This window comes from Camelus dromedarius, chromosome 14 (genome assembly GCF_036321535.1).
Source record: "Camelus dromedarius isolate mCamDro1 chromosome 14, mCamDro1.pat, whole genome shotgun sequence".
Taxonomy (NCBI): domain Eukaryota; kingdom Metazoa; phylum Chordata; class Mammalia; order Artiodactyla; family Camelidae; genus Camelus; species Camelus dromedarius.
In genome coordinates, this window is record NC_087449.1 from 41,807,779 (window position 1) to 41,819,979 (window position 12,201).

The 12,201-nt window shown below is 38.4% G+C and overlaps 1 protein-coding gene across 7 annotated transcripts in view; it reads left to right on the top strand.

The window, feature by feature from the left end:
- Window positions 1-12,201, top strand: part of SCMH1 (Scm polycomb group protein homolog 1) — a 149,025-nt gene that overhangs the window by 76,570 nt on the left and 60,254 nt on the right. For all 7 annotated transcript variants that reach the window (XM_064493691.1, XM_064493686.1, XM_064493689.1 and 4 more), the window contains one exon: window positions 1,608-1,851. In XM_064493691.1, coding sequence (XP_064349761.1) covers window positions 1,608-1,851 — 244 coding nt within the window. The remainder of the gene's footprint in view (window positions 1-1,607; window positions 1,852-12,201) is intronic.

The window sequence follows — 12,201 nt, forward strand, 5'->3', positions numbered from 1 at the left end:
TGACACAAAGATGTCAGAAGTAAAATATAAAATATATACCAGGCAAACCTTTATCAAAATAAAGCTGGAGTTGACTATACTGAAATTAGACAAAGAATACTTTGATGCTAAAAAGTGTTAAAGAGTTCACTATCTAATGATAAGAAAGTGTAGTTCACCAAGAAAATAAAAGTTATAAATATACATGCTCCTAAAAAACATAGCCACAAAGTAGATAAAGTAAAATTTGACAGAATTACATGGAAAAATTGGAAAATCTACAACCACTAGAGGATATTTTAATACACATTGCTCAATAACTGATAAATCAAGCAGACAGAAAAATTGGTTTATCAATCAGCATAAGCTACTCAGTATTAAATCAGTTGCATTCCTATTTAACAGCAACAAGTGATTTGAAAATACAAATTTTAAAGATACTCTTTAAGATAACAATTCAGTTATAATATGCATAGGAAAATGTTAGTAAAAAGCGTAAAATATTTGTAGGGGAAATTTTAAAATTTATATAGAAGAAATCTACATTAAAGAATACTTAACAAGTGGAAAATACTATCATATTCATGGATAGAAAGGCTCAATATCATACATACAAAGGTTATTTTTTCCCGAATTATAAATCCATTGGGATTTCAGTCAAAATACAAATAGGGTTTTTCTGTGGAACTTGAAAAGCTGATTCTAAAATTCATAAGAAAGATCAAGGAGAAAGAATAGCCAAAACAGTATTGAAGAGTAACAAAACAAGGGAACTTTTTCTGCCATATATCCGTTTAATAAGACTAGGTTATTGGTACAGGATCAGACAGTAAGACCAGGGAGAGTGTAAAACACTTTTTTGGAAACTTTATCTATGCAACTGCATTGCAGACCAGTACCCAAGAACTATCTACACTACTGGAGAGAGTATACCGTGTTACAGCTGCTTTGGAGGGCAATTTACAGATATTTAATAAAGTGGAAAGTGTATATATCTATCCTATAACCCAGCAATTCTACTCCTAGGTATACACCCTAAAGAAATCCTCCTACATGTTTGCAGAGGAACAAGTGCAAGAATGGCTATTCACACTCTTTTGAAATAGTAAACAATTCAAAACAACTTTAATGTCTGTCAAAAGAGAATGAATAAATTATGATATATACATATAATGGAGTTTATATGTATTAGCAGTTAAAATAAACTGGAGCTAAATTTATCAACATGGATATGTTTCAAAACATAATGTTGAACAAAAAGGCAAACTGTAAAATGATATGTTCAGTATAATCATATTTATATAAATTTAAAAGCATGCAAATGGTATATACATATGTAGTAAAGTATATAAACATGCATGAGGAAGGAAACAAAGGGGGATTCAACCTTATCTGTTATATTTTTTTTCTTTAAAAAAAAAGATCTGAAGCAAAGTTGTCAAAGTATTAGAATTAACAAAGTGTAATACTTTGGTATACTTTGAAATTTATTTAAAAGGAAGATTAAAGCTATATTATAAATCTTCTATAGCAGTCACTTTTTAATCATCCAAATTAGGTAGCAGTCTTTTGGCATACATAGCCTCTCTCTTTGCGTCTAGGTCTGTGTATTTATGTTTCTCATCTAGGAACCACCATCGCCTTCCCACAACTTCTTCAAAATGGGAATGAAGCTAGAAGCTGTGGACAGGAAGAACCCTCATTTCATTTGCCCAGCCACTATTGGGGAGGTGCGGGGCTCAGAGGTGCTTGTCACTTTTGATGGGTGGCGAGGGGCCTTTGACTACTGGTGCCGTTTCGACTCCCGGGACATCTTCCCTGTGGGCTGGTGTTCCTTGACTGGAGACAACCTGCAGCCGCCTGGCACTAAAGGTAAAGGTCCATCTGTGAGCTCTTGAAGTTGAGACCCAAGTTGGTAAGGGAGACTACGAGGTCTTTCATGGTCAGCATACCTTTACCAATAAACCTCACTTGTAGGCAAAGGCGGAGCAAGGGCCAGCAACTTAGGTAAAAACCAAGGTCTATGCGAGAGTAATCAGAAGCAGTAAGAATTAAATGTCACATGAAGCTAGACATGGAGTTTGGGATAAAGTAAAAATTCCTTGCTCTGAATATCCTGGTTTATTCTCAGGCAACTGGCTTCTCATCTTTCTTTGTTTTATTCCTAGCCTGTTTCAGAGTTTTTGAGTAGCATCATTCTTAAGGTGCTGCACATCTTCCTCAGGTCTTAGGAGCCTTATAGATGAGCTGGAATAACATTGTATTGTATAAAAATACTTAACAAGCAATGTAACAAAACAGAAGAAGCATCAGCTTTGAAGTTAGGTTTGAGGTCCAGCTCTACCTTTTACCAGCTGTGTGGCTTTGGGCAGTTAGTTCACCTCTCTGAATCTCAAAATTCCTCATCTGTAAAAGAATACCTACTTCATAAAGTTATTGTGAGGAATAAATGAGATTATATGGGTAAAATGCTTATGGATATCTGGCAAATACCAAATGGTAAACAAATGTTTTTATTATTGTATTACTGCTGGTATTATTATAGTTATTATAAAATATCTTTATTATAATTACATTTAATATATTACAATATGCCATACTATTATTTATTAGACTATTTTTATTAAAATCACCACTACTAGTGGGAGAGCCTATATAAAGTACTGGAATAGTGCTGCAGAGTAATTGAACAGTCTGTGCTGTTTCTAATGATGATGATATTGGAGGTCATCCAGGATAAAGTTTGAGATAGCTCTTAATAAAGAAAATAAATAATAAGAATCTCATTCCCTCAAGCCTAAAAGTGCTGGTGAATCTGAGGGAGTAGAAAGTCACCCTTCCTATTGCCTGTGGGTTTCTTTTCTAAACCTCGGTCACATTCATGCATTCAATTAGTCAAATACTTATTGAGTACTTAATTGTGAGCCAAGCTGAGGATAGGGCAGTTAACAAAGATGAAAAGTACTCATCAGCTGCCCTCATGGCACTTCTGTTCTAGAGGGATGAGATAATTGGTAAACATTTAAATCAAGAAATAAACAAGATAATTTCAGATAGACAGTTTCTCCTAAGAAAATAAAATATAAGATAGTGACAGTGAAGTTGTGATTGTGAAGGGAGTTATTTGTTTAAGCTTTATTGAATATAATTGAAGTGAAATAAATGGTACATATTTAAAGTATACCACTAGAAAAGTTTTGACATGTGTGTACATCTATGAAACCATCACCATAATCAAGGTAATGAACATACCCATCATCCCCAAAGGTTTCCTTGTTCCTCTTTGTGGAGGGGGAGCTTCTTTAGATAAAATTTCTTTTGGGGAAAAATTGTCTGAAAAGGTGATATTTGAATTTGATGACAAGAAGCCACCCAAGAAAAGAGAATTCCAAGCAGGCAAATGGGACACGCACACAGTGGTACTGAGACATAAATGAACTTATTATGTTTCAGGGGCAGAAAGAATACTCCTCTGACTGCAGTGCACTGTGTGAGGTGGAAAGTGGCAAAATTGCGTAGGACCTTGTAAACCAGAGTGAGAATTTAGGTTTTATTTTAAACATAGGGAATCATTAGAGGGTACTATGTAGGGAAGTAACAGAATCTGATTTACTTTTAAAAATCACTTGCATTTATATCCAAGAATACAAAAGAACACTTATGACTCAGCAATAAAAAAGAAAAATAACCATGTTTAACAGATGGGCAAAGGGTATGAATGGACACTTCTCCAAAGAAAATATACACAAGGCCAATAAGCACTTGAAAAGATGCTCAGCATTATTAGTCATTAGAGAAATGCAAATCAAAGCCACAGTGAGACACCACTTTACATCCATGGGTATGGATATAATCAAAAGACAGATAATAACAAGTTTTGACGAGAACGTAGAGGAATTGGAAATCTCACACACTGCTGGTGAGATTGTGAAATGCTGCAGCCACTTTGGAAACAGTGTGGAAGTCACTGAAAATGTTAAACATAGCCAGCAATTCCACTTGTGGATTTATACCCAAGAGAATGGAAAACACATGTCCACACTAAACTGTGTCATGAATATTCATGGCAGCATTATTCATAATAGCCAAAAAGTTGAAATAGCCCAAATGTTCATCTGATGAATAGATAAATAAAACATGTTATTATCCGTATGAAATACTTGGCAATAAAGAAGAATGAGGTACTGATTCACACTATAATGTAGTAGATTAGTGGTTTCTAGGGGCTTGGGCGGGGTGGGTAGGGGAAATGGGAAGTCACTGCTAATTGGTACGAGTTTTCTTTTGGGGATGATGAATATGTTCTAAAGTCAGAGATGGTGTTTACACACCTCTAAGTCTACTAAAAACACTGAATTGTACCCTTAAAAAGGTGAATTTTATGGTATGTGAATTTTATGTCAGTAAAGCTGTATTTGAAACATCAGTTGGGCTGCTTTATGGAGAATGGGTTGTGCTTTATGAGAATGGTGACTGTGAACAAGGAAGAAATGAGGGTTGCTTGGATTAGGCTGGTGGCACTGAGTGGAGCGAACTTGAGATGGGGCTGTTGTGGGGGAGAGGAGGGACAGACTTCTTGCCTCAGGAAAGTGCTACTCCTCTATATGCTTCAAGAAACAAATGCCCTGAGGTTAGTGTGAGAAATCTCTCCCTCTGCAGACTCTGTGAGATAATATTTTTGTGGAAGTAGCAAGAGAAGTGCCTTGGAAGTGATAGTGGAGTCATTTTTGTTTACTTGAGACTGAAACAAGGTGAGCCTTGGTACTCCAAGCTATATTCAGTTAGTGGGTTGATTTTATTATTTTCTTGCCTAGAGAACCCCATTATTTTGACTGATATACCTCCTGGAGCAATTAGGCAGTTCTCAAAAGCCAGAGGAGCTGAGAGTCTTTGTGTCCAGAAATAGCTGGACATACATTTTTTCTGACTGCACACCATGCTGATAAGAAATATGATGCACCATGTGGTTGATGCTTCCAGAGGTGTTTGCTGGCTCTTTCCCCCCTCTTCAGTGTGTCTCTGGAGATCTTAGATTTTTAACAGATGACCAGAAGGACCAGGCTCAGAAGGTAGAAAGTTCTTCCAGTTGGCATTTCCAGACCAGGTCCTTTGTTCATCGTGCCAGCAGCCACATGTTCCCTCCAACAACTTCCTCCTCCCCCACTTCGTACCCTGGTAGAGTATATAATGTATTCAGTAATAGCAGAACTTGGGCCGTCTCAGTGTCCAGGCTAAGAAGCAAGTGATACCATGTGGAAAAAATGTGATTACTCAATTCATTTCACAAAACAAGATGTTCTCTGTGTGTAAGCCTGTTCTCTTTCAAATCGTACTCTCTCCTCCTTCTTTCCTATTTTCTGGGCATTAGCATGCAAATGTCAAAAAATTCAAGTAATATACAGTTGCTTCTTGCTCACAGTAAGCAGGAAAAAGTACCAATATTCATTTGATGTTCTTTTACACGTGTTATTTCATTTTATCTGCCTGGTAACTCTGAACTAGGTATAATTATTTTCAGATATGTTTTATTTATGAGAAAAGCCAAGTTAAAAGGATTAAGTGACTTGGTTCTGTTGCTGTCTGAATCTAGAGGCCATGGAGATCTTTTAGTGGGGCCAGCTCTCAGGGCCACCACTTTGAGTCATATTGCCCTCACATGTCTCCCCTAGACCCTCCCTATTTTCCTTTGGGCTCTTTCTTCTTTAAAGCTTCATTGGAGATCCTGGATTTCGGCTTCCAGATCCTGATATGAAATAGGAAAGAAGCAGTGCAATGTAATATCAGAGAATTGAACTGAAGGCTAGTCCCAGCTGGGCCACAGACTGATTTTATGCTTTTGATCAAGTCATTCCTAATGTGAGAGGTTGAACTAGGTGATCCTTATGTGTCTTTCCACCCCTGTATACTGTACAGGTTCTTGACCTTGAGGCTAGGTTACAGGTGACTCCTGTGACTGTCTTCTACTTGATTCCAGATCCATCAGCTCACCTACCACTTGGCCTTGCCCTCCACCCACATAGGGCTCTGCCTCTTTAAGGGGACTCCTGCATGCTAGCTATTTCTCCTTTGCTAAGCCTGTATTATCCTTTTTAAGTCCTAAACTCCTGGGGCCAAGCCACCTCTGAAGGGCAGCAGATACCAAGCTTGCAGCTAATCCAGGGTACTGGTTACAAAGGCAGAAGCTTTTTATTAAGCCCATCATTTTGTGTGTGTGTGACTTAAAACTAAAACAGAATCAAGTTTTACTTTTTAAATTCAAAAAACCAAATAAAGAGTTCAGTCCACTTGACATGACTATAATGCTAATTAATTAGGCCTTTAATCATCATAGTAATTCACTTAACTCCCCTCTCCCTTGCTCTGATTTCAGGTGGGCAAGCTAGTTTCACATTATAGCTTAGCTTCCTATGTAATGAGATCCAAGCTACTTCATATTTATATTTTTATTATAAATTAATACATTGTTATTCTGGATTATACATCAGACTCTTGTGACTTCATGTAGTGTAAACTGTCTGGCTGCTCTCTATGCTGACACAAATATGGGGGCCCAGTGGATGCACTGCCCTTGAGCACACCTGTTGGGGTAAATGGTTAGCCAGGCCTCCTTTACCCTTTCAGTTACCCTTTCTACCTGTGGCATCATATGAAGAGAAAACTTCAGAATCTGACTGGAGAGTAAGAATTTGATACTTAAAAACAAAACTTTCAGAGTATCTCTTCCTTTTTGTCTGTGAAACATTTATAAGTGTTTCCCGTACTTTATGGATGTATGGTCTCTCTCTGTTGTAAAACTATGTAGGAAACTATACTGTAATCACTTTGGGATTCTGGGTCAGAAAGCAGGCTGGTTAAATTGTAATCCTAAACTATACAGGGAAAAACTAGGTAGAGGCAAACATTACACTACTAAGGCCAGCCTATAGATCTCAGCATGTAGGTCAACTAATGGACTGATTTTCTTCAGCCATTTAAACTAATGTTCTGGTTTTTAAATTTTGGAAACCTTGTGGCCAAAAATAAGAGTGGTAAAGGGCCCTCATCTCCAGAAAGGCACATCTTTGAACCCATATTCACCCACCTCTCTGTCACCAAACACAGGTGCACCTCTGCACCTGGACTACCCCCTGCCCTTCCAGCTTCTTTTTCTATGAAGTCACAACAAGCAGGAGAATGTCCCCTCTACAGGAAACTTCTGGCAGCCAGTGTACCCCTTTTGTCTCCTGAGAACGGGTGTTCACTAGCCATGTCAGAAAATGTGTGGGCATCTTTGTTGTAAATGGAACCAATTCTTTGGTGCCCTTAATGAGGATAGCCACTTGGGTCTTTGCCTGTTTTCCCTTTTACTCTCTCAGACATACTAGTTCCAGACTTTGCCTTAACTTAATATACCATTTCCTCCCTCCCTAAACACACACACACACACACACACACACACACACACACACACACACACACACACACACACACACAATCTCTGTCATTATTCCAGCTTTGACCTTGTACCCTAATCACATCTGAAAACTCTGGCCTTCATTCAGCCACCTACCCAACAGTTATAGAGCAGCTTCACATTAGCAGTGCTGGGCTCAGTGGAGGTTAAAGAGAAGTATGTACTTCCCAGGTTGACTGAGTGAGTGAAATGAGAAGAGAATGGGTGTGCAAATGCATAGAACCAAGTAGCACAGAGTAGATGCCCCCTCTCTGTTAATTATATCTGAATTTACATGTCTAGACACTCCAAAAAAAGAGAACTGCACACAGTGGCACTTAAGTGCTCATATTCTGGCCAGGAAAAATACATACATTTATGAGATGAGGTTTGTGTATTGAGCTAGTACTCCCAGAATTGGTTTTCTCTTGATTGTATGCTGATGGTACATAAATAGAAGTAGGAATATGGGGAAATGAAATGAGTGGCACTAGGTTACGAAGCAGGGGATCTGGGTTCTCTCACTGATTCTAATTATAGCTGCTTAAAGGACAGAAAAAACCTGTTCCATGCCTCTCTTCCAGCTTCCTTAAGCTGGCCCTTGGCTCTGCTCAGTTCTTTCTCTTGCCTTCACCAACCACAGATGCCTGAGAATGGTAGCAATTTTCTGGCACATATAATGAAACAACTGGTATCTCTCAAACTCCTGGAAATAGTGAGATGTGACTTAGGCAGCTCATAAATTTGACCACACCTCCTATTTTCTTGAAAATACTTAGATCCGTGTAGTTTTCTTTGGCAAACTTTTATTAAGACCTACTGTGTGCCAGGATATGAATCAACTTGCAAAATCCCATATTTTAAATAAGTATAGGGAGTCTTAAGAAAGTCATCTTGGAAACCATTAATATAAACTCTATGTATTACATTTTCCCCTTAATTCCCTAGATGATTTTTGAGGAAATATTACCATTATAAGTGAGAATTTCTGAATCTCAGTGATGACTTACTAGGAAACAAAACATAAACATTCATGTGTATCAAGAAGGTGAGGGAAACTTGGCAAACTTAAACAGAGCAAAGAAAAACAGAAGATTATGAGGGTGATATGGCAGGAAGGCAGGCGTTTGACTGTAAGCTTTTCAAATAGATTGTCTGATGCTAAGAAAGGCTGGAATGTGTTCATCTGACTGTGTGACTGACTAGCAGGTGCTTCATCACAGTGTGCTTTTTACCACCTCTCCAAGTGGCCTAGACTTGACCAGCACATTAGCAGATCATCTTTTGAGAATACATAGACCTCAGCTTGCTGGAATTGCTCCTGAATCCTCTTTCTTATTGCCCCAGACAGCTAACTAAGGTCACTCACTCCTTTGAGTTTCAGTAATGTGAGACTTTTGAAGTTGGCTGGAGTCCTATCATGCATGATCTTATTATCTTTCTGTTTTTCCCACTCTCTCCAGATTTATCAGCCTGGAAAGTCCCCAGAAAAACGTGAAATGTCTTTATAGTTGCAGAGGTCCTTTTTCATGCTGTGGGAATATGAGTCAGGAGGGAAAGAAGGAGCTAGATATGGGGAACGGAAGGTGTTAACTCAGCTAGATAGGAGCAGGAGGTAATCCATGCTGTATTACATCAACTGGAATTTAGAGCAGTGGAGTTTCAGCCTTGGCATCAGCCCAGCTGGCAGCACATAGCTGAACCCAGCCAAGTTGAGCAAAGCTAATAAAGAACACATCCTCTAAATTACTATGCCAAGGCCAATGATACACTGCTGTGAATGAAAACAAGATCCCAGTCCAGGAAACTGATAAACTAAATGAGTTTCCCCCGGTTCTTGTTTCTTTTCCATTACTCATGTTCTTTGTCATGTACACACACACACACACACACACACACAAACACACACACACACACGCGCACACACACACACACACAAAGCTGGACTTACATTTTATGGACCAGTTTCCAATCCCATATGCTGTATGCTGTGTTGTTGCTGTGGAGACGAAAGATCTGATAATGAACTCTTGGGCAGCTAAGATTCCTAACTAAGGATTATTGGAGAAACCTAGAAGTCAGCAGTACCCTGATGCCCTTAATTATTATAACAAGTCATGTTTAGTTCTTTATCTTCCTTCCTTTATCTGGGGATATGCACTTGTTTATTGGTTTCAAGGTAACATAATGAGAAAAGCATGAACTTTAGATTCAAATCCTAGCTTTAGCTGTGTGTCCTTTGGCAAGTCTTTTAACCTCTGTGAATTCAGTTTCTCTGTCCTTAAAATAACCATATGTAATGGTTGTCTTTGGAAAAGGTGAGGCACTTGCGTGATTGAGTTGCAAACTGACGTAGCCACTTTTTTCATAGAACATCATCTTAAAAGAACAACTAACTTGGAATTTTGGCAGACACTTTCTCCAAAATTAAGTGAAACTTCAAGAAAGACAACCTGTAAGTATTTGCTGTAAATGATAAATTTAAACTTTCAAGTGAAAGTTAGAATTTTGGAAAACTTGTATCCACCAATAAGATCTTATAACATCTTCCTAGTATATAAAGACTTAAGATCACTCTTTACCACATTCTCTCCCATCTCGAAGTTACTTTGGTTGATTCAGTTAGTTGCCTTAATAGTAAATATGAGATGTCAGGAAGGTAAAAAGTCATAGGATCCTAGAGTCTCAGGGTTCGAGGAAACCTCAGAAATCATCAAATTCAACCTCCCACCTAATTCAGGACTCTCCTTGTAATTCTCACCTAGCCCTTACTTGAATTCTCCCGCAGACAGGGAGATTGTAACCTCCCACAGGAGCACCTTCCTTCCATTTGTGATAGCTCTAATGGCTAAAAGTGTTCTTTTCTTACTTTGAACTGAAATCTGCTTTTCCCCAGTATCTATCCATTGGCTCTAATTTTGTTTCTTGTTTCACCAGAAACCTTTTCAGAGAGCTCTTGATACCCTTGTTCCTCCAGGTCTTTTTTCTTGAGATATTTCTGAGATTGGATAGTTTCTAAGGTCCTCATCAGCTTGGACTCTCTTCTTGACCCATCTCACTTTACAGTGTTGATCCTAGATTGAACTCCACATGTCGGGAATGGTCTAGCTAGTGCAGAATGAAATGGCACTCTTGCCTCCTTTAGAAGGGAACTATACTGCAGCCTGACCTGTTGAAGATAAGGGATTGCATTTTTTTTTTAATTTTATGTTCTCAAATGGTCATTGTAGATGTTTAATGTTACTCCTTATCTCATCTCAGCACAAGGTGAACCAAAACTTCAGGACATAGTGGCCATGTTAGGTAAGGGGTTTTTCTGGTAAATCTTTTTTGTACTGAGGGGTAACGATGCAATTCACAAAGTTTGTAAAGTGCTTTTACAATTCTCTTTTATCACATTACCCAAGTTGTGGTATTTCCCTCAGTAAAACTTTTCATCAGGTAGGGTTCCTCTTCTTTCCCTGTGATAACTTTTCTTCATTCAGATCAATAGGGATCATATAGTATCTGCTCTGTAAAAACGGGGAAGCAGCCTTAGAGCCGAATTTACTAATGTGCATATGGTCAGTAATCTGAGTACAGTGGAGAGCCAGTATTATTTGGAACTTTTCATGGAAAGGAATGTATGTCACAAAATATTTAACCTTTTGTGTATCTGCTATTTAGTACTGTATTAAAACTAATTACCTTTTATAATATTGTTTAGAAGGATATTTAATGAGGACCATTTTAATTAAAAAGGAGGTTAACATTTACCAAGCCCATACAGGGTCGCAATACAGCAGATACTTTGGTACATTATCTCAGTAGATTTCACAAACCCACTGTGGGGTTTATAGTATTTAACTTTGTTTTACATATGAAGAAACTGAGGCTCAGAAAATTTCCTGGAAGGAATAAGAACTAAAAGTTGTTGAGTCCCTAGGTTGTATGAGTCACAGTGCTCATCACATCCACATCCTCAAATTTCATCTCAGTTAAACCTCATGATAACCCATAGCTCAGGGAAGTTAAGTGATTTGCAAGGATTTGAACTTAACGGTTTCTGACTTCAAAATCTTTTTCTTTCTATTATACCTCACTTCATTTCTCTAAGCCTCAAAGGAGGTTTAGCGATAACCATTAGGTAAATAAGTCTGAGATAACTGTGAATAAGATTGAGTGAGTTAATGAATGTTAAGGTACTGTGAGAATTGCAAAGTGTGGTTTGCATGTGAGGGGTTTCCATTAGTGATTGTGGAGATGCATAGTGAAATCTACCAGAAACTCCAGCGCCTTTTTTCACCCCAGCAGCTGAGGGGTTTGATGAGTTTGAAATGTGTGTTGGGAGTAGAATGAGAAAGATCAGGAGTGGGAAATAGACCCTTCAAAGCACCAATAACTAGTTACTATACATCTGGACAAGAGATGTCAGTTTCCTAGGCTAGTCACTAACAGCTGTTCAGCCGTAGAAGATGAAATATAGTTCTCACAAGGGAAATCATTCATAATTGAGTGCAACCACCTGTATATATAGTTGTGTAATCAGCTGTACCAATTGAGATACTCCTAGGAAATTTAACTTTAGTGGACATAAAAGGGATTGGAAAAGCCATCCAGGGGCACTGGGCAGGACCCCGTGTCCCCAAGGATATTTTGAGTACATGCAAGTTTCTCTGTCCTTTTTTCCCACTCCTGGTATAGCTACTGGTAGTCTGGCTGTCTGCTTTATACCACCTGGAAGTCTATTTGAATAGGGGCTTATGGTGCCTCTCTGGTTACTAGTGGCAGTGTATCACCACTTTTTCTTT